Source organism: Xiphophorus couchianus, chromosome 20 (assembly GCF_001444195.1).
Source record: "Xiphophorus couchianus chromosome 20, X_couchianus-1.0, whole genome shotgun sequence".
Classification (NCBI taxonomy): domain Eukaryota; kingdom Metazoa; phylum Chordata; class Actinopteri; order Cyprinodontiformes; family Poeciliidae; genus Xiphophorus; species Xiphophorus couchianus.
Genome location: NC_040247.1, coordinates 24,298,424 through 24,320,678, shown reverse-complemented (window position 1 = coordinate 24,320,678; position 22,255 = coordinate 24,298,424). Strand labels below are relative to the sequence as shown.

At 40.8% G+C, this 22,255-nt stretch overlaps 1 protein-coding gene across 5 annotated transcripts in view; it reads left to right on the top strand.

Annotated features, from left to right (window-relative positions):
• The window catches only part of sulf2a (sulfatase 2a), a 68,492-nt gene that overhangs the window by 34,008 nt on the left and 12,229 nt on the right, over positions 1 to 22,255 (top strand). For all 5 annotated transcript variants that reach the window (XM_028003466.1, XM_028003467.1, XM_028003463.1 and 2 more), the window contains 4 exons: positions 13,092 to 13,356; positions 15,271 to 15,510; positions 15,608 to 15,759; positions 19,926 to 20,095. In XM_028003466.1, the coding sequence (XP_027859267.1) occupies positions 13,161 to 13,356; positions 15,271 to 15,510; positions 15,608 to 15,759; positions 19,926 to 20,095 (758 nt within the window). In that variant the 5' untranslated portion in view covers positions 13,092 to 13,160. The remainder of the gene's footprint in view (positions 1 to 13,091; positions 13,357 to 15,270; positions 15,511 to 15,607; positions 15,760 to 19,925; positions 20,096 to 22,255) is intronic.

Sequence of the window (22,255 nt, the reverse complement as noted above, 5' to 3'; positions counted from 1 at the left end):
TCAAAGCCAAAGCTAAAAAAATTGGTTGTTGCTTGGAATATTAGCTATTTTTACAATTGTACAAGTAATTTGACTATGAACATGTTCATAGTTATATGTAGCATTTTGGAGTTTGTAATGCCCTCTGTTTATCATTTTCAGACAGAGGCAGAACAGGCCATTATTTTCTAAACTTCAACAGTAGCAAACGTTAACTGGTGGATCAATTCTTCTGAGATATCACACTAATTTTCTGATCGACTTATGATTTTCTGGTCTGACTTGGTGGGAGGAGTTAATTTGTGAATTCCTTTTTATTTTCTCAGGGACATTAATTGATTGAGAAGATGAACATTTTTAGCTTTTAGTACTAACATCCTAAAATAGTTGCTTATGAGTCATCTAAGAGAAAGAAACATCTTCATACTAATTTGAAGTATGAATGTCCAAATCGTACCTCTGTCTTGTTTTCACCTGGGTACACCCCAAACAGCAAGCATGACAAAAACCCCAGAACTCATCACTTCGTCCACTTCCAGTCGGTGTTTTGATTCCTTTCAGTCATCTGTAATTTATTCAGCATGCGGGAATGGATTTGTTTACGGAAAGCTGAAACTCCTGCTTTCTGTAATCATCATTAAATCAGGGTCATTAGGAGCAGCTCCCATTGCAGGTGCTAATTTGAAGAAGTGGGGGGAAGGGGTAAAAAAAAATTGTCATGTAATTAAAACACAACAGATAACGGAAAACCTCTAAGCCATGCGGAACAAGATCTAATTTTGCCGTTGTTTGCTCAGATTATGAACTAGAGGCAAACTTTAATATCGCGAGTCAATAAAATTCTTCTCAATAGCAATCCATCCACCGCGCTGGTTGTGATCTGTTTTTGGAAACATTTGATTTGTTGCTGGCGTTGCACCTCTGCTGTGTCACGCAGCGGTCATCTCGCCACCCCCGAGGTCTTAATAAGGTAGATGGGTCGGTGGAAGAGGGAGCGCCGTCTGCTGGTGTCTGTAATCCAGTTAGTTGTGCTGCGACACAGTAGGGGGGCTTTGATTCTGGTCAATAAGTGCCAATAAGAAACAGTCATCACTCAGCAGGCTGTAGTGCCCACCAGCTTGCTCACTTGTTACAGCTGTCAACCCCCGTTTCAAAGGACGCTGCTTCAGACAGATTGTAAATGACTTTCCCATGCAAATTTGAATAGGACAAGGAAGACGACGACACTTGAGGACTCCAACGTTTCTGAACTGACTGATTTCTCTCCAACATCTGAATAAGCCCGTCCACAGTGCAAACAGCTACGTATTTACAGAACCACCATTGATGGATGCTCAATCTGTCAGTCTTAAATGCTTAGGAGTGAGTCCGGAGGGGGGTGTTAAACCCTCAGCAGTGACAATCAGAGCTCTGTTTGGGTTTTATTGAACACCTCTGTGTTCTCTGTAGGCTCTCATGGGGTGCACCACAAGGCCGCAGCGGAGGAGGGGTGAATACCCCGACCCGAACGTAGACTCTGACTAAAGCTCTCTGGAAAGGAATCCGCGGACCTCTGCTCAGGCCTGACGTGCCGCGCGGTTGCCGCTGGAAACGGAAACGCAGTGCCAAGTGGAAGTGTGTGAATGAAACTTGAAAACGAGAATCTGAAGAGATTAGGACCGCATTCAGCTACCAAAACATCCTCTGTGCTGCACATTTTGACATTGTGTAATCCATAGTGACAAAATAACACGCTCATTAAATGCTCCATCTTTGTTGTAACTTAAGGAGATTAAAAAAAGTATGACAGTAACTCTGTGATGTCGTGATGAAGACTGGACCTTACATTTAGAGAACAATTGAACAATGCGATGTCGTTAATTTTGTTCAGATTCAGAGATAATTAGCGTGGCTGTTCCTCTTCTCTTTCATGTTCTCTTTTGGAGAGAGAGCTTGAAGAATGATGCACACTGTGGGTGTATTCTCGTGTGCGTCAAGTTGCGTGCGTGTGTGTGTGTATTTATAGTCAACAGAGCAGACCAAGGGACTCTGTCAGAGCTCTTTGTTCTCCAGTGAGAACACATCATGACTGGGCCTTTTGTCAGAAGTGACACCACCATCCTACCTCTCTCCTCTTTTCTCTTTCTGCATCACTCTTTGCAACTTGCCGCTAAACCAACCACCTAGTATCCAAGCCCTTTCTGTCCCAGATAAAAACATTCTCTGAGCCAGGATTTTTTTCAAAATCCACATTTTGATATTTGGATTTAAATATCTGCCAAGATACCAATACTGTCCAAGAGGTAAAGGTGGTGGCAAGGAGGCCTTTCAACCTCAATGGGTTGGAACTCCTCACTAAAGATAAGTCATCCAAATACCAGTGGAAACATGCAAATAGATGCTCAGCAACTATGAGAAGCGCTTAATCGCTGTAAAAAAAAAAAAAAAGATGCAAAACAAATAACACTGATTACTTAGAAGAGTATTATTTTTATCATGCTGTTCTTTACAAGAATGTAAAATGAGAAGGCAAGGGAGCACAGTGTATTGTGTGTATTGGGCTTTGTAAAATGTTCTGCTAAGCTGCTGAACTGGTGACAAAATGGCACCGGACCACTGTAATTTAAGGAGCTATGTGCTCATTATTAACTGTCATTAATTATTGATGAGCAGAGCCGACAGCTTGTGTATGTGTGAGAAATGACACAATAAAATTTGTTTCCTATTTTAGTGAAACAAAGAGGGGAAAAACATTTCATGGTGAAATGTTTTAGAAAATGTTTTTACCAGTTATTTGATCAGTTTTAGGTGTTGGAGCCATTAACTGAAAAACTGAAACTGAAAATTAAACTGGAGTTTTATTATCAAAATATGGCTTGTGTTAATTTATTGACCGAGATAAAACTTATTTATGCTACATTCATGTTTTTATCCACGGTGACGTTATTTTAATGCAGGTCACCTCATCCCCACTTTGTTGATTAATTTGTTTATTATCATGTTTAGTGTTTTATGACATTTTAGTTTGCTAAATTACTACAGGGTGTGCTCTCACTTTATCTGGGTCCCTTCATAACACAGAATTATAACGAATATAAAACGGCAATAATTATATAGTTAGCTTTATATTGTAATAGGTTTTTCCAGACCAAGGCGTTATGCAAACACGAACACATTCCAAAAGCCTTTCGTTCTTTACCTTGAGCCAGCTTCCCATTAGAGACGTAATTACAAGTTAATGAACACATTGAGGCGACGTAGAGCTTAGTGTCTCGCCCCAGGAAGCCTAAATAAGTCAGGAGTAGACCTTCTTTTCCTCTGATTAGAAGGCTATCAGAGGGGATGTACGTGACAGAGAGGGAGAGCTGAGCCAGAGCACGTCACGTCTTCACCCCATTTCCCAGGGCAACTGCATTAATGATGGGTTAAGTGCTAAAATTACACACATTTATATTTTACTTTCGAGAAAGAGCTTTTCACAACACCGTTAAGGTTGCATAAGCCTAATATAAATAAGACAAGACACAAATACAGAGGCAGAAACGTTTAAGAGCATCTCCAAAGGGTCAGTTTTTATCTACAGTTCTGGTATCTCAGCAGAAATCTCACTCTCACTTTAAAAGTCAGTGCCCTTTTGTGTCTGCATGCTCACAATGAAAATTGCTGTGCAAGAAGTGTCTGTCATCTTAAAATGTCTGCAGAGTGCTGAGCTTATCAGAACCTGAGGGAAATCTAAATTAAATCTTTTGCGGTAAATGAAACTTGCTTCCAAATGAGCTCTTATCTTTCTCAAGTGATCTAGTGAAGTTGGGCAGAGAAGTTTTTGGGAAGCAAAGGCACATTTATCGAAGGAATGTGTATGTAGGTGACATTTTTTTCCATTTTAAGAAAATGAATATGCTTTCACGTATTTTATAATGGATAAAATTATATGTTCTTTTCTTTTTATAGCAGTGGGTTGTAGATGTCATGTAAATGGATCAGCAGTAATAAGTGATGAGAAACTCTGTGGATAAAAGGTTTATCTGATGTTTGCACAAAGCGTATGCAGCATTTACCTTGTTTTCAACAGGGGCAATAAATAATAAATGTAAACATTAAAACTGGGAGAACATTTCAACAGGAACAGATCAATGATACGTCTACCTATTTCGAAATGAAGATTAGAGCATTCACACAAACCAGAAGATTCAGACTTTATTACCAAAATAACCCAACGCTAAAGTTTTATGTCCTGTAAAGTAAATTTTCTGGCTTATCTTATAACAAAGGAAAGAGTAATAAGCTCTTGATTTTGAGCTTATTTATGTGAAAAGTAGTAACTCAATGAGATCAAAAAGTCAAATTTCACTGATGAAAAACTAATGAAAGTGAAAATTGATTCATTGTGACTGAGGACCTGTCTGCTAATAGCTTGGAAAATCAAATCTTGATTCTTAATATCATTCTTAATAAGCTGACACTAGAAGGTGTCGTGACTCCATTCATTTTTATTTTTCGGTCTGAACAAAATTAGCATAAATTAAACCATTTGTAATAATTTTCTTATGTATTAGAAACCTAGAATCTTTATCTTTTTAATTCAATGCTTTTTCCTGATGCCTGTTTTTTACACAAATTAAACTTGCTGAACTTACAGTTTAGTCCATGTCTTGGCTCAGCTTTAGTAATGAATTTGTTTTGACGTCGCGTGGACTCTACTAAACTCAGTGGATTTATTGCTTTTCCATTCCCAGTAAACCATGCTCCCCTTCAGTATTTTGAGCACTGCAACAAACTAATAATCGGAGCTTCTTCTAGTAACTACTGCTACCTCCCAGTGGACAAACTCTGTGAGCTGTATCAGCACGAACTGATGACGGTAAGCTGGATCCTGCAGGCTGTGGTGGACCGCCGTTTCTGATAAGCTCAGCTCTCTAAGATAATTAGGCCAGTTTATCACTTTTGACTGGATCCATAAGAAAGTCCCACACAACTGGACTGAGAATGAACTGCTCGCTGCCTTGCTGACAAATTAAACAGATCTGTCTTTGCTGTTTTTGCGTATGATTTTCTTGAGTCAATCCACTTTATCCATAAGATTAACTAGCCTGATTAGAATGACGGGCTTTTACTGGTTATAAAGATTTTTCTGAAACTAGCAGCAGGGCAGAGATTTACTTGTAGATGATGATAAATAAGGCCACAGCTTGCTGCTATTGCTTTTTGTATCATAAAAAAACTCTCCATACTGTATTGAGAATCCACACATACATCCTTGTACTTGTGTCAGTCTGAGGACTTTGTATGGATTTTCATTCATTTCTACAGCCTAAACCTGACAGACCTAACCATTTCTAGTTTTTTCTTAACCTTAACCAAAACGTAATTCATCTAAACCTATCACTTGATCCTATCCCTTGTGTCCCTACAACACCCGTCGGTCTTCAGACGTTCAGTAAATATGCCAGAAATTATCCTAAATAGAATACCTAAATAAGTACACACACGTATTGCATTTTTCTGTCTTCACAAGCATTTTGCATTGATTTGCTTGCATGCGTTTCTACAGCCGAACCCCAAAACAGCACTGCTTCTTATGGGCCAAAAAAGGATCAGTGGGTCCTCACAATGTAGTATTTGTTGGCAAAATTGGCCTTACAAGGTGAGAAATGCTAAAACACACACACTCCTCTGAGAAGAAGTTACTCTCGCATAAATGCAAGCCGTTGCTCAATTTGCATCTGAATACCAACTTTTGTTGGAAAATTCAAGGGTCCTTGGAGATTTTGCACATTCAGTTCGGAGCCAGGCATGCCAGTGGGAACAAAGTCACACATTAGCAAAGCCCTGCCAGCCTCAATTATGACCACAGGGACTGGCCTGATAATGTTCGGCCGGTCACATTCAGCTCTGAATGTGTCCATCTAAACTTCCCTGGCCAGTTCCTTCATGTTTTTTTTCTTCCTGCCGTCAGGGAATAGCAGATCGCACATTTCTGTCGAGAATGAAGAAGGAGAAATATAGAGGTTCTCTGCTTGTGGATTCTGTTTGATTCTGTTCTGTTTTATATGGAAGCCTTGGTCTTGGTGTCTAGTTTAATGTTTAGAAAATCCATCTCCAGTGGATGTGCTTGGTCTTTGTACTATAGGCTGTACTCCCAAAGTTTTTTCCTTTTTTTTGTTTTCGCCCACTTTTTTTTTTTCTTTCCACTTGTTTTTTCTCAATCTTTTTATGTCTCAGAGCGTTCGAGATGGAGAAGGAGAATCCAGGAGTGTGGTTTTAAGCTTGTGGGCTGCTGGCTCTATATTTTGCATGCATCGTGAGACGCAGCTGATTAAATCGCAAATGCAGAGTGGTTTGCCCTTCTTTAATAAGAAATACACGTGCAATTTGCTGGCTTCCATCGAATGCTGTCTGTCACTTTTGAATCTCGGGGGAGGATTCGAGATTGGGCGAATCAAACTTTCTCTTTCAAAATGCAGGGTGTTTTATTCATGGAAAGAAAATTACATCTGAAAAATCTGGGAAAAATTCACAAGCCGCTCTCCTTCTCCCTTTCGCTCTGTGTCTCAGCTTCCTCGTATGGACTCTGACGCAGATGTGTGTAAAGTAGCTGCGAGTTGATCCGGTGTGTGTTTTCGTCCCTGCACGCTTGCTGCTGTCTTACCATCATGCCCATGCTGTGACATGGGCAGCCCTGTTGTCACTGCATTCATAATTTAGTCCTATCAATAAATGATGGACGGCATTAAGTTTTCATCTCATGATGCAGCGCGGCCGTCTCTTAGAGCCTCTTTACAAGCGCATGACTGAAGAGCAAAACTTTCCCTCTGTGTTCTTCCTTCCAAGCATCACTAGGCATTAGTATAACCTCAGATGATCCTTGTTCCTTATCCAAGCTTTTAGAGGCTGATTCTCTCTGATCTCATATTCTGCTATAGCTAACTCCCACAGCCCTTCCTCTTGCCGAGCCTCTGGCTTTTAATGAGTTTTGCTGAGAGATATATTTACTCATGTTGTCTGCTGCTTCTGTCTAAAAGGCAGAAACTCCCCCCCTTTCATTGCGTCCCATCGAGCTGAATCAGCATTGTCGTTTCACAGTTCGGTTAGCGCAAAAAGCTGATGCGGATATAGCTCTGTCAGGGAAAACGAGCTCGAGAATCATCCCAGTTTTCAGGAACGGCTTTATAAATGCTTGAAAACCGTCGCTCTGGTCATGTTGTCAGAAAAGCTTAAGGTGTTGCTGGTCGACAGTGGGAAGATAAATATTACATGTGGCCATGTTTCTCTGGGTTATCACATTTTAAACCTGGCTGTTAAATTACAGCACATATCAGTAACAACAACCAGAGTAAACCCCAGCATATAAAAAAAATCAAAAGAAATGAGACCATAGACTATAAACCTTACTGGAGATGAGGAAAGCTCCAAAAAAGATACGGAAAGCCAAAAAGGTAGCTGAAATTCTTTAGCATTTAGAAAGCAAACACAATGCGCTCCAGTGCAAACTAACGTTTGTTGCACAAGGATGATTGACAGCGCTAAGACCCTCCTCCTGGCTCTGTTTGGTGGGCAGCTCCTGTTTCTGACTAAGAGCTGCCCACAGATTATATGTACCATACTATCATGACATAGTGACCATTTTAACAAATATGTATAAAAGAAATATATATATATATATATATATACATATACTGCAGCTTTAAATGGAAAGAACGTAACTGCACCAAAAAATCCAAAAAACCGACCAGGGTTTCCTCTAAAGCTCTTTCCCAGTGGAGTCGAGAAAAATAATCAGTTTTTATAGTTCCAAGTTTTACTTGCAGGACATCTCGACAAGCTAATGACGTACGGGGAGAATTGGACAAAATCTTCAGAGGAGCTCAGAATGACATCGGGACAATGAAGTTTAAAGGTGTGAAAATGTCAAGATGTCTCTCGTCTCCAACATGTGGGACTGGCAGACGAAGGAGAACTGAGTGGAGGATTAATGGAGCAACGCATTGGGACATTTTTCAACAAATCTGAAGATGAAACAAGGGTGGAGTTTTCGGCAAGACGATAATCTCAAACACGCAGCCTTTAAAACTCTCTGCTGGCTTCAGAGAACATAATTAAAGCTGCTGGAAAGGCTCGCACTTGAATTCAATTGGAAAAAAAAACACTTTTTAAGATTTGAAAGCCCACCAGATTAATTCAAATGACTAGTTTTTACACACAGGAGATGTTTTGAAGTTTTCATTATCAAAAATGTTCAATAATTATTTTCTATGCCATTTGTTTTTGTCACACATAGTTTAAGGACCTTTTTATGTTAATTGTATCGCCATCTGGCCTGAGTTTCATGTCACTATCCTTGTTAGAAATTTTTTTGCTGGGAAAAAATTTTTTGACATGTTCAAAGCTCATTTTCCCCACTGCATACCAGCTGTCCTCCTCTGCATTTCCTTACATCGTTGGAAATGTCGCCCTCAGCACTGTCGGACGTTGTTTTTATCTGCTTCTTTTTGTTTGTTTGTTTCATGTATCATCTATCGCACAGTTGGATAAACAATTTCTGCTGATAAAAGATAGAGTGGAAAAGCAAAGTGGGAAGAAATAAGTCCGTGTGTCAGCTGATAAAAGCCTGAAAATCCAATTAGCGCTCAGTATCAGGTGGAAGAAGACGGCTTTCACGGGAGTAAGGCAAGGAAATATTCACAGCCATAAAATTGATGTACTCCCTCATTTACATATGAGGCCATTGATAGATCTTTATAAAAAAATATCTAAATACTTTCTTTGAAGACGAGAGCTACGGTTTTCCCTATAGAGTGGTGCAGATTTCTGTTTTTTTCTTTTACAGTCCATGGTTTGCCCACATCAGCTTTTTGAAACGACTCAAACAAATATCAAAGGCGAGCACTACGCCTTCCAACGTTCACAAACCACTGAGAACGGAGGAGCCACTGGCGGAGGATGATCTCCACATCGACACAAATCCACCCTCGATTCCCTGTGAACATGTATTCACAGTTAAATGTAAACGGAGCTAGTAAAATGGACATTTTTCATTATTTTTATTTCTTTACTTTAACATTAGATCATCTTTTCTCGCTGGTGCCTTGTTTTTTTTTGTGTTTTTTTTATCCATCGCTAAAGATGAAAGGAAGATCCAGGCAGGCAGAAAGGATAAAAAAAACAAAAACGGGAGCAAGGACATTTCCAAATAGCACATCGCCTCGGGTCAGAGATCAGATGTTCCCCTGGGGAAGAGGCAGCGCATGCCCCGGGTGTTGGAAACCAGAGCAAATATAGCCCTGTCATACATTTTACCTCAGACAATAATGTACACAGTCACACAGTAGATTTGCATGTGTAGGTGTGTGCGATGCAGAACCACGGAGGATGGGAAGGAGGAGGGAAGAAGATGTTGGTGCAATAGGGAGGTCCTTAATGAGCACAATCCGGACACTATGGAGCAGAAAGGGTGTTGGAACGCAGCGCCGCCGCATTCAGAGCGCAATAAATCTGCTGGGATCCTGTGATTAAGCGCAGCAATTTGTTGGAGTGCTGGTGAAGATGTGTGAAAAGCTTTTAAATAAATACATCTTTTATTGAACGGACATTATCTCGCCCTGAAAAGAAAGTAGAAAAATCAACCCTTCATTTGGTATAGGCACATCTGCCTCACTTTTTCCACTTGACATCCTCCTACAACATTTCTGAAAGGTTGGACCACACTGACGCAGGGATCTTTGATTATTTCTCTAAATTGCTCTCTTGCATGCTCTCTTCTTTTAGCTAACCCCTGTGGGATTTAGATCTGGATACTTACAGTATATGCATGGAAGAAGGATGACTTTGTATCTAAATCATTTATACGCCCTTATTCTGCTGAAAGATCAGTTTTAGACTCGTTTTTAGTTTATTGCCAGAATCCACCAGATTTGAATTTGGTGTTTTTAAAACGTTTATGAAGCCGTTCACTTTAGCAAGGTTTCCAGGGTGTTTTCAAGAGAAACAAGCCAACACTACCACACACCCTCTACCGTGCCTAACAGCGAACCTGACTATGATTCACCCTTTGTTTCCTGAAAAACGCCCCTGGAGTGTTTAGTCACTGAAAGGTTCAACCTCAGTCTCATTTGGCCACAGCACATGGCTCCAGTTAAAGCCTAGATTTATCCATCTAGACACAGAAGCTGTTAAAGCATCTGCCATTTTTTTCTTCCAGATAAAAAAGTGCCCAACTGAAATCCTTTCTTTTTTTCAGTGTATTGTGTAAAAGACAGCATATGGCTACTGATTTGAAATAGGGAGATACCTGATGTTCACAGTATCAAACTGGTGGATACACTTGAGCACCTGGCTTCCAAAATGTCTACCGCTGGTTGCTATGGAGATTGATACCCACCAATATGCTACTAACCACTCCCAAATCCTGAGCTTTGGAGAATTTGTATTGGCTCTGTGACCATTGGGCCGCTCTCTGTGTAAGAGAAATGCCCCCAGAAAACTGAATGTCGTAGATCATTAATTAGAACCCAGTGTGACAAAGTAAATATTAATTTATTTTTGTATTTTTTTGAACATTCTTTATTTAAGAATATTATGAATCCAACATACGTATATGCATATGTATATTTATACATGCACTTACATTTAAAAAAAAAGATTTAAAAATTTTTTTTTAAATTAAAAAAACACATTAGGGGGCTCAGCAAACATTTAAGTACATTTCGGCAATTGACATTTCTTAGAAAGGTCCTGATGTTCTCACCTGAAAGGGAAGTTTACATATCCAGTGACTTCCATTAAAAGAGAGAGACATACAGAGGAGGCTTTTTATAACCCATAGCATCTTTATCAGTGTGACCATCCAAAGTGGGAAATAGCTGGGGTCCATGCACTCAGAAAAATGTCCATTTTTACCTGAAGGTTTGCTGTTATCTTTTCCATTATATACACATTCTTCAATCTTTCTTGCCATTGTTGAAGTGTGGGAGGCAAAAGCTTGAGTCAGGACAGAGTTATCATTTTCCTTGCTACTAGTAGCAGAATCTGTAGTAACTGGACTTCTTTTTTCCCAATATCTTCTCCTGAGGTCAAACCCAGTATATAATGTAGTGGGTTCAGTGGTAACGTGACCCTAAGTATTTTTTTAATTTCTGTCTGAACCCCATGCCAGAAAGGAATCAGTACTGGGCAGTCCCAAAAAATGTGGGTGTGATCCCCAATCTGATTACAGTTCCTCCAGCACGTAAATATTAATTTTAATTTTAAAAATAACGCATTAGATTATTATAAAGGGATTATTAGGAGTACCAACAATTATCCCACTAGTAGTTTTGTTAAAGATTTCCCCCCGACTTTATAAATATACTCAAATACAGGTTGAATTTTTCCTAAAAATGTGCGAGATTCTGCTGCTGCAATAAAAGACATTTCCATTTCAACCATTTTACGCTTGGTGCCAACAAATCTGTCTGCCTCTGAATAACAGAGTAGCCCGTGCGCATCCAGACTCAATTAAATATCTACATTTGTTCATTTTCTGCAGATTATCAATGTGCGAGAGAAGGAATGCGAAAGTCTCTCATACACACACACACAAAAATATCCAGACCCTCCCCTCTCCATGACAGCGGAACAGCTCAGCAGACACGCAGATGCTGCATGATGTTAACTGCGCTTGTAGCTGCGGTCACTGGGCCGTGTCGCGGCTCCAGCTATGTGTCATCATTAATTAGACACAACATTTGAGCTTCCTTTTTTTGCTGTCAGTTACCCATTGAATTGTGTGAAGCACCAAAATAACAGCTTATTTAAAAAGTGTGTTAATGCGAGACATTGATTTCAGCAGCCGATGAACACTGGGAAGGCAGGTTCTTGTTTTATATTTGAACACTACATCATACTACATGTAATTCATTAAAAAAAAATACTTTCAACATCTTCCTTATCGTCCATGCTTCATCATTCAGCAGTCTAGCAGGAAAATAGACTTGTTTCGCCTTTATGCTCCCTGAACAATCACTTTCCGGTGCATCTTTTTCAATAACAGTGAAAAAAAGCACACATTATTCTGGGTTCTATTAAGTCTAGAAAATCTAAAACATCTGATATTTTAAGAATTGTGTAAAAAAAAAAAAAAAAAGACAAAAAAGCTGAAGATAAATACAACGCACACCCAAACGTTAGGCACCTGTCTATGTGGTATGCTAGCGGCTAGCCAGGCTTACATTTACACTTCTTACAATCAAAAAATGCATGCAGATATAAAATTCTCACTATATATTAGTGGAAAACCCTTTTAAAGAATATATGTACAAAATATTTTAGCAATATTTGTTTGTTGAAGTATTTTATTCGCTTGTTCTTGTACTCGTTTTAGACATTTACCTCCAGCAAAGAGAAACATGAAATTGATATTGCTCACAGTCGACAACCCGTTTTATTTTGTAACTTCAGTTAGCTGCCCAAAGCCAAAACAACATTTTTAGAGATTCCAGCAGTAATTTTTTTTTTTTTTTTTCAAAACTGGCAACAATTTTTGGTGGTGGGATTAAACAGTTTTGCTGACTTTACATAATAAGAATTTGTCACTTTCTTAACATATTATGAGAGTGTTTGTATTGAGCTTGGTTTCAATTACAGATATAATTTTTATGCTTTAATGTTCACAAATATTTCCTTTTTTACGTAAACTGATTACTTGCTGGTACTTAAAATTAGCATTTGTAAACTTTTTCCTCCCTTCTCACAATCTGACCTGCTTTTCTCCTCCTATTACTCCTTCACCTCCACCCCTCCTCCTGACCCCACACCGCCCTTCATCCCTCCTGTCCACAAAACCCTCTCAGGGAGAGGTGAGTCTTGAGCTGGCCCGAGTCCCAGGCCCATTAGCCCCAGCCTGGCAGCCATGTGCTCATCACCAGCGATCATTACAACCAGCCAATGACACCACTCTAATGCATCATTAATGATTGATTAACGAGCTGAGCTCAGCCCAATCGGGTGCATTTGAGCGGAAGAACACCCTGTAATGGCTGCGTATGGCTTGCATCTGCTTATTTTTTCCTTGTGTGTGTGTGTGTGTCCATGTGTGTGTGTTCGTTGGTTTTAAATGTTTTGTTCTTATCAGAGTCCTCCTGTGTCCTGTTTCACAGGCTACAGAGAGATCTGTCGACTCCCCGTGTGGTGAATGAAGGACTGAGGCGGTACTGTAAGCTGAAAAGATGGCAGGGCGACGACACCCTGCCGTTCCCCCTCTTCTTCTCCTACTTGTCTTGGTGGGAGTTACTTCTGAGGCGCAGGGCTCCAGCTACCTGTCTGGGTTTCGCCTCAGGTCTCGCTTGCAGAGGGACCGCCAGATGAGAAACGTCCGGCCCAACATCATTCTTATTCTCACAGATGATCAGGATATAGAACTGGGTAAGATGACTTCTGTGGTTGTACAGTTCTGTGGAAAAACTATTTACCCGCTTACAGAGTTATCCTGGTTTCAGGTTTTTTGTTTTTTTTGTTTATTTTGTAATAGCCCACCTTGTAAAATCAAGAAATTAATGCAATTACCCACATTTCTAGTTTAGTTTCACCAACATCTCCCAGGCCTGTTTCATCTCAACAAAGCCTCTTTAACAACATGAATACGCTTGTAAAATGTGATCTTTAAAGCAGCACATCTTCCCCTGATTTAAGCTTATGATTTCTTAATCATGAGTATATGATTAAGAAAAGTCATCATCAGACTTTCGACAGCCTGGAAAATGATTATCCACAAACGGAGAAAACATGGAACAATGACAAACCTTCTCAGGAGTGGCCAGCTTACCAGATGCACTCCAAGAAATCATTGAAGACTCATCCAGAAAGTCACAAAATTACAAAGAGCAAAGTCTTGAGCAGCATAGGTCTCTTTGGGTTAAATATGAAAATCACTGCTGAGCAAAACAAACATAAAGGCCTGTCTCACATTGATGATCGCCAAGAGTCTTGGGAAACCATTCTGTGGACAGCAGGGCGTGCAACCTTCTCAGATCTGTCAAAAAAAGAAAAAATATTCACCAACTGAACGTCATGCAGACAGTGGTGTAAGTGTAAAAGCCTCAGAACCTGGAAAACATCTTGATAGAATCATGAATTATGCTCTCTACCACAAAATCCTCACAGAAAGACCTTAAGCACAAGCTAGAACTAGATTATGCAGAAAATCGATTGATCCACAGCACACCACCAACTCCACCTGTGAACGGGTAGAAATCATCAAATGAAGGATTTTGAAGTAGGCTAGCCAAAGTCTGTACTAAAATCTCATTGAGATGCTGTGATCTGACCTGAAACAGGCTGTTCATGCTCCAGAAACCCTCCAGTGTGACTGGATTTAAACAGATCTGCAAAGAACACTGGGCCAACATTCCTCCACCTTACAGGAAAAGACTGATTGACAGTGATTGTTGCCAAATTTGCCACAACCAGTTATCAGAATTAGGAGCAATTACTATTCTGTATCCCAGCAGGTTGTTTTGAATAGCTTTTCATCTTCATAAATAAGATGAAGCATTTACTCTTACATCTTTTTCTGGTTCAGAAAATCTGCTTTACAATCTGAAACCTTCAAGCACGAATAAAGGAAGTAAAAAGAGGAAATCTATAATGTGTACATATAATTCTGTCTTTGCTTTTGTTCCGTTATTTTAAATATTCTGTCCATGTCAGTCGGATAACATTTGTAAGAGAAAACCAACCTAAGCCGCTCCCTGGCAACGTAACAGCTGGCTCAGTCCAAGTCATGTTTCTCCCCTTTGCCAGCTCCGTTTCTGACATGAATTAAGGTCAGCCCATAGCTTCCATTGTCTGATTGCCAAACTCTGGCCATCTCCTTAACCGCTTGAGTCCTTTAGCAACATATTGGATTGGAGTAGCGGCATAATGGCCTCTGAGACATCTTTTGTCCTCATGTGATGGCAGTGAGAAGGCAGCCATTGAAGGAGGAATTTATGGTCAAGCATCTGTTTCCCCAAACAATCACCATCAGTCTGAAAAGCCTTTGGTACACAGAAATCTAAATGGGTCAGACTTTACCAAAAAGATTTATTTCCTCATTTAAGTCCAGCACTTTTTTTTTTCTCTCCAATTTTATTCTTATTAATTTTACCCTCTCCTGTAAGTGTATATTTACATTTTCCCAGCTGTGCTTCTAGAATTTCCAGATTAAAAAAATAAAAAATTCTCAACTTGGGTTCTTTATATTCCAGTTGTTAGCCTTTGAATGTAACCCTGCCAGCCCTTCCCCAATATTAAATCCTCTTTTTTTCTCTCTTCCTCTCTACATCCCCGCTCTCTTAGGCTCAATGCAGTCCATGAACAAAACTCGCCACATCATGGAGAAGGGAGGCACGCATTTCTCAAACGCTTTCTCCACCACCCCCATGTGCTGCCCGTCCCGCTCCTCCATCCTGACGGGGAAGTACGTGCACAACCACCACACGTACACCAACAACGAGAACTGCTCCTCGCCGTCGTGGCAGGCGCACCACGAGCCGCACACGTTCGCCGTGCACCTCAACAACTCCGGCTACAGAACGGGTCGGTACTTTCGTGACAGCCTTCACGTTTTTATCGAAGTCCTGAGAACTCGAGCAAGAAAGATCTTTAATGTCTTTGCTCCCGATTCTTCACCCAGCGTTCTTCGGAAAGTATCTGAACGAGTACAATGGCTCCTATGTGCCACCTGGCTGGAAGGAATGGGTGGCGCTGGTGAAAAACTCCCGCTTCTACAACTACACCCTCTGCAGAAATGGAGTACGGGAGAAACACAGCAGCGACTACCCAAAGGTATTGATATTCTATTACTTCTTTAAATGCCCCAAAACAATGGCCTACTTTAGAAAATTGGTTATTATAGTATAAATTTTAAGCACTTCACATTTAGAGATTATTGTTACTAGACACACAGTATTGGGTTGTCCACTCAAATCATTGAATTCATGTGTTAGAATGTTTACCAATCAGGGGTGTAATGTGGTGGCGCTGGGGTTAAGCACAACCCACATAAGGAGGCCTTAGTCCTCGACGCGGCTATTGCAGGTTCAATTCCCGGCCTGGCGACCTTTGCCCCATGTCTTCCCCTTTCTTTCATTACCCTCTTGCCTGTCATTCTCTCATTACCCTCTTTCCCTTTCCTGTTTCCTGTCAATGAACTATCAAATAAAGGCCACTAGAGCCAATAAAACCTTAATAAAAATTAGAAAAGAATGTTTACTAATCAGCTATGAAGTGCTAGGATATACACTGCTCAAAAAAATAAAGGCAACACTTAAACAACACAATATAACTCCAAGTAAATCAAACTTCTGTGAAATCAAACTGTCCACTTAGGAAGCAACACTGATTGACAATCAATTTCACCTGCTGTTGTGCAAATGGAATAGACAACAGGTGGAAATTATTGGCAATTAGCAAGACACACTCAATAAAGGAGTGGTTCTGCAGTTGGGACCACAGACCACTTCTCAGTACCTATGCTGTCTGGCTGATGTTTTGGTCAGTTTTGAATGTTGGTGGTGCTTTCACACTCGTGGTAGCATGAGACGGACTCCACAACCCACACAAGTGGCTCAGGTAGTGCAGCTCATCCAGGATGGCACATCAATGCGAGCTGTGGCAAGAAGGTTTGCTGTGTCTGTCAGCGTAGTGTCCAGAGGCTGGAGGCGCTACCAGGAGAAGGGCCAGTACACCAGGAGACGTGGAGGAGGCCGTAGGAGGGCAACAACCCAGCAGCAGGACCGCTACCTCCGCCTTTGTGCAAGAAGGAACAGGAGGAGCACTGCCAGAGCCCTGCAAAATGACCTCCAGCAGGCCACAAATGTGCATGTGTCTGCACAAACGGTTAGAAACCGACTCCATGAGGATGGTATGAGGGCCCGACGTCCACAGATGGGGGTTGTGCTCACAGCCCAACATCGTGCAGGACGCTTGGCATTTGCCAGAGAACACCAGGATTGGCAAATTCGCCACTGGCACCTTGTGCTCTTCACAGATGAAAGCAGGTTCACACTGAGCACATGTGACAGACGTGACAGAGTCTGGAGACGCCGTGGAGAGCGGTCTGCTGCCTGCAACATCCTTCAGCATGACCGGTTTGGCAGTGGGTCAGTAATGGTGTGGGGCGGCATTTCTTTGGAGGGCCGCACAGCCTTCCATGTGCTCACCAGAGGTAGCCTGACTGCCATTAGGTACCGAGATGAGATCCTCAGACCCCTTGTGGGACCATATGCTGGTGTGGTTGGCCCTGGGTTCCTCCTAATGCAGGACAATGCTAGACCTCATGTGGCTGGAGTGTGTCAGCAGTTCCTGCAAGATGAAGGCATCGAAGCTATGGACTGGCCAGCCTGTTCCCCAGACCTGAATCCGATTGAGCACATCTGGGACATCATGTCTCGCTCCATCCACCAACGTTGCACCACAGACTGTCCAGGAGTTGGCGGATGCTTTAGTCCAGGTCTGGGAGGAGATCCCTCAGGAGACCATCCGCCACCTCATCAGGAGCATGCCCAGGCGTTGTAGGGAGGTCATACAGGCACGTGGAGGCCACACACAATACTGAGCCTCATTTTGACTTGTTTTAAGGACATTACATTAAAGTTGGATCAGCGTGTAGTGTTATTTCACTTTAATTTTGTGTGTGGCTCCAAATCTAGGCCTCCATTGGTTAATAAATTTGACTTCCATTGATTATTTTTGTGTGATTTTGTTGTCAGCACATTCAACTTTGTACAGAACAAAGTATTCAATGAGAATGTTTCTTTCATTCAGATCTAGGATGTGTTATTTGAGTGTTCCCTTTATTTTTTTGAGCAGTGTATATAATCAGAGAGCGGGGTCAAAGGGTGATAAGTTGCTTAGTGCCTAGAGATCACCAACTTTCTGCAGAGTAAACAGCTTCACGTGGTTCTCAGATCAGCTCAAGAAAGGCGCATAGAGAGCTTTGGGGAAGGAGTTTCCATTGGGAAAGCGGCTACATCCAAGTTTTACATTTCAAGGTGTAAGACGAATAATTAGATGCAGTGGTGTAAAGGACATTACATCTAGATTCCACAACAATGGAGTGGTGTTCTTTCCTGTCAGTCCAACAATCTAATGGAGGAGTCCTGGTTTGACATTGATCAGAGGAACGGCACTTGCCACAGCTTTGTGGAGTGTTCTGACCAGAATCACCTGAGGCTCAACATCAGTAAGACCAGAGAGATGGTGATTGACTTCAGAAGGAAGAAGATACCTTCACGGCCACTAAAGATCAAAGGGGAAGTGGTGGAGGAGGTGGAGGATTACAAATACCTGGGAGTTGTAATCGGCAACAGACTGGACTGGGCATCTAACACTGACGCTGTGTGCAGGAAGGGGATGAGCAGACTCTATTTTTTAAGGAAGCTGAGATCCTTCAATGTTTGCAGCAAGATGTTGGAGACCTTTTATCACAGTGTTGTTGCCGGTGCCATCTTCTTTGCTGCTGTGTGTTGGGGAAGCAGCATCAGAGCCAGCGACTCTAATAGACTAGACAAAATCATCAGGAAAGCTGGCTCTGTATTGGGACTAAGGCTGAAGTCCCTGGAAACTGTGGTGGAGAGGAGGACACTGAAGAAGGTTCTGTCTATTATGGACAATAAACAGCACCCTCTCCACAACATAGTGGACAGACAGCACCTTCTCACATAGGCTGCTCCAGCTCCGCTGTCGTAGGGACAGATACAGGAAATCCTTTCTGCCACATGCCATCTCACTGTACAATAAAAGCTAAATCATTGTTCTGCACTAATCAGTCCAATTTTGCACAACTGCACTGTGGCACACTTGCTGTACATATATTTACATATACATATCTGCATTTTTTTTGAATCTTTGCAAGGTCTGCTCTAAGCTGCTTTTTATATTGACAGCAGGTTATATTTTATTTTTATTTTGTCTACAATTGCTACTCAGTGGTGGATGTTGTGTGTCTTGTCTCTATGCTGCTGTAACTGCGAAATAATTTCCCTGCTGGGATGAATAAAGTAATTCTATTCTATTCTATTCTATTATGTTAAGTTTGGTGAAAAGAGGATAATGATATGGGGCCGTCGTTTTTGGTGTTGTGTTCAGTTCCTTATCTCCGGTGAATGGAACCATTAATTCTTCAGCATACAAAGATAATTTGGACAATTTCAAGGTCTTAGCTTTGTGGGAACAGTGTGGGAACGGCCCCTTCCTGCTCCAACATTACTGCCTACCAGCACACAAAGAAAGATTTGTAAAGAAACGAATTTAGTGAGGGAAAACTCTGGTTGAGCTGTACAAAGTCCTCAACTTTATAGATCACCTCAAATTAAAATGGAAACACTCAATCATGTCCCGCATCAGTGTATGACCTCACAAATGGGTTTCAGAGGAATAGTCCAAAATTCCCATAATAATACTAAAATACTTTCCCTGAAGAGTTGCATCTTTTATAGCTCCTAAAAGGTGAGGCGACATTATATTAAAGGGGCCATATTTTGTGTTTTTCAGGCACAAAGTGCCATTTTATAGCATAATCAGTTAACTAGGTTAACTTCAGTTGTTATAAAAATACCATAATAAAATACCATACTTCCAAATTGTAAACCCTTAAAGTTCTCTTTAAAAACTGAAACTCCGCCTTCAGGAAGTCATCACAGCATCGCTCCTCTATTAAGCCTTTTCAAAATTCTTTACCTCATTTACAAATATGTGAACTATTGCAGAAACTGTGTAGAATTAAAATAATATCAATAATTTAACCAAATGTGTACATGATGCATACCCTGCTATACTCCTGCTAATACAAGCAGTGGATTGATCGAACGAGCCTCATCAGTTTGAGAAAGTAAAAAACGGGATTTATTAGTATTTGACACTGACCCAACATAGCAACATACGCTTTGACATCTGCTCTATTGTCATTGACTGCTGAGTGCCTGATGGGCAATAATTGCTTTGTTCCACAGGACTACCTGACGGATATCATCACCAACAACAGCATCAACTACTTCCGGATGTCTAAGAGGATTTACCCTCACCGGCCGGTCCTGATGGTCCTGAGCCATGTGGCTCCGCACGGTCCAGAGGACTCCGCCCCGCAGTACAGCGCTGCCTTTCCCAACGCCTCTCAGCACATGTAAGACACAGAAGCTTGAAAGTTTGGGAACAATTGGGATAGATCAGCAAAAAAAATGTCAATTGTTATGTGTAAGGATATGTACTTGTATTTAAAATAATTGAACAAATGAAAACTTACATGCTGCGCCTGTTTGTATTCAGCATCCCAGAATCAACACTTTGTAAATTCATGTTTGTAGGCGAGTAGATCAGTCAGATTGCAGGGAAAACATTAGCAAAAAGTAAAAGTCTTGCAACAAGCTCTTAATTAGATTTTTGCCTGGTCTTTTGACTGGGTCTTTCTGACAGATGAATGCACTTTGATCTAAACTATGGTACAAGTACCACTGACTGGTACAAAATGGATAACAGCAAACCAAAACCTTGCATCTGATCTGGAGAGAGCATCTTTGTTTACTTTTGATCAACTTGCTGCTAACATCACGAGAAATAACAATGGATTCCTCTTGACTTTATTAATTAAAACCATTTATCAACAGAGTACAAATAAACCATTTACGGCAGCCATATTGGATTTTGAGGTCGATTTGGGGAAGAAATATCCAGCTTTTTCACTCTGAATTTGGAAAGCTTTCCTGTTGGTTTTTCCAACCAAGAAGAGGGAAAATGAGATTTGGGAACTGAAAGGTCTCTTTCAGGGCGATGTCACATCTGGTTGAGTATTAATTTGGTGACTTCTTAAGTCAATTGTTTGCAGGGGATTTCAGTTATGGTGTCAGTGTAATAGGGGTTATCAAATCACGTCACAGTTTTTTACATAAAAAAAAAGTGTGTGGCGCAACCAGTGCTCATAATTCTTCCACCTTATACTTCTGTTGTACTTTGTTTTGGTCCATCAACTACAATCCTTTAAAAAATGCATCAAAAACCATTATTGTAGCATGACAAAATGTAAGGATGTTTAAGGGGTCGACAGCTTTCGCAAGGTTCTGTATTTCTCTCACTATTCATGCTCAATTAAACTGCAAGGTGTTTGAACAAAAAGTTTTTGTTTTTTTTCATCGTGGGGAATTTGTGTGATCTCTGTGGGACAAAGATGACAAGTACACGGTACATTTTTACTTTTTCACTGCCGTTTGGTAACAAATGACTCATCCCTCTGTTCACGTTTCTTCTCATTTGACCCAGAATGACAGAAATTTTATAATCTGAGCTGGATGTCATCTTCCACTGCTTACAGTAGGCTGTTGGCAGCATTGGTGCCTCTGCATGCACAGCCAGTGTTTTTATTTTTTTTTCTTCTTTTGCTCCAGTTTGTTTGGCTTGAGTGTTCATGTTAGTGTTGTTAATTTGTACTGTTTTGCCAGCTATGATCACAAATTGGAATAAATGATGTACTTTTAATGCGTAGGTAATGATTTCGTCGTGCATATGCACAACCGCGTACCTCTTTCATTCGAGCCTCTTGTTTGTTTTTTTTCTGACCTTCTGTACCTCTGACTGCCTCTCTATAGCTGCTGGCTAATAGTAAACCCACTATTGGCCTCCAGAGAAGGATCCAAGGCCAATAATGAGATTGTAGTTACTATTCCCTCCCTCGGCCCACCCTCCCCTCAAACCCGTACTGCTTCATCTAATCCCTCCAGCATCATTAACCTGTACCACACTGGCTTTGTACAGAGAAGACTCAGAAAATTCAACCTCCGTGTCTCTGTGGAAACTTTTAATTGCTGTTTCTCCATAAATGCGCTCCCTGTTGGGTTTTTGATGCTGCAAAGTCCTTTTTATTTCTCCGTTTCTTTTTTTCCTGAACTTTACAATCTATTTGACTTACAGAAGAAAAAAAACAGTGATAATTTTTTTTTTTTTTTTTTTACTTTCAATCAGTCCACCTTAGCATTTATTCCCCTTAGCTCTTTGGCACTTATTATTTCCAAATTATTAAATGTCAACATGGAGCGGAGTTAAATTTTCATTAAAATGCACAACCGTATTGATTAGCACTTTAGCATTTTTACATTGCTTATATAAGATCCGTTATAACACTGAATAAATGGTTGTCTTTCGATTCTGGAAAGTCATTAGGCTTCGCCAGCAGAAAAAGATGCTACGTCTGCACAACAGAGCCACAAACATTTTACGATAGCTTGGAGATATAGCGTTTACCTTAAATCGTGCCGTCTGAATAAACAACACATTTTTAATATGAAATCCTTGT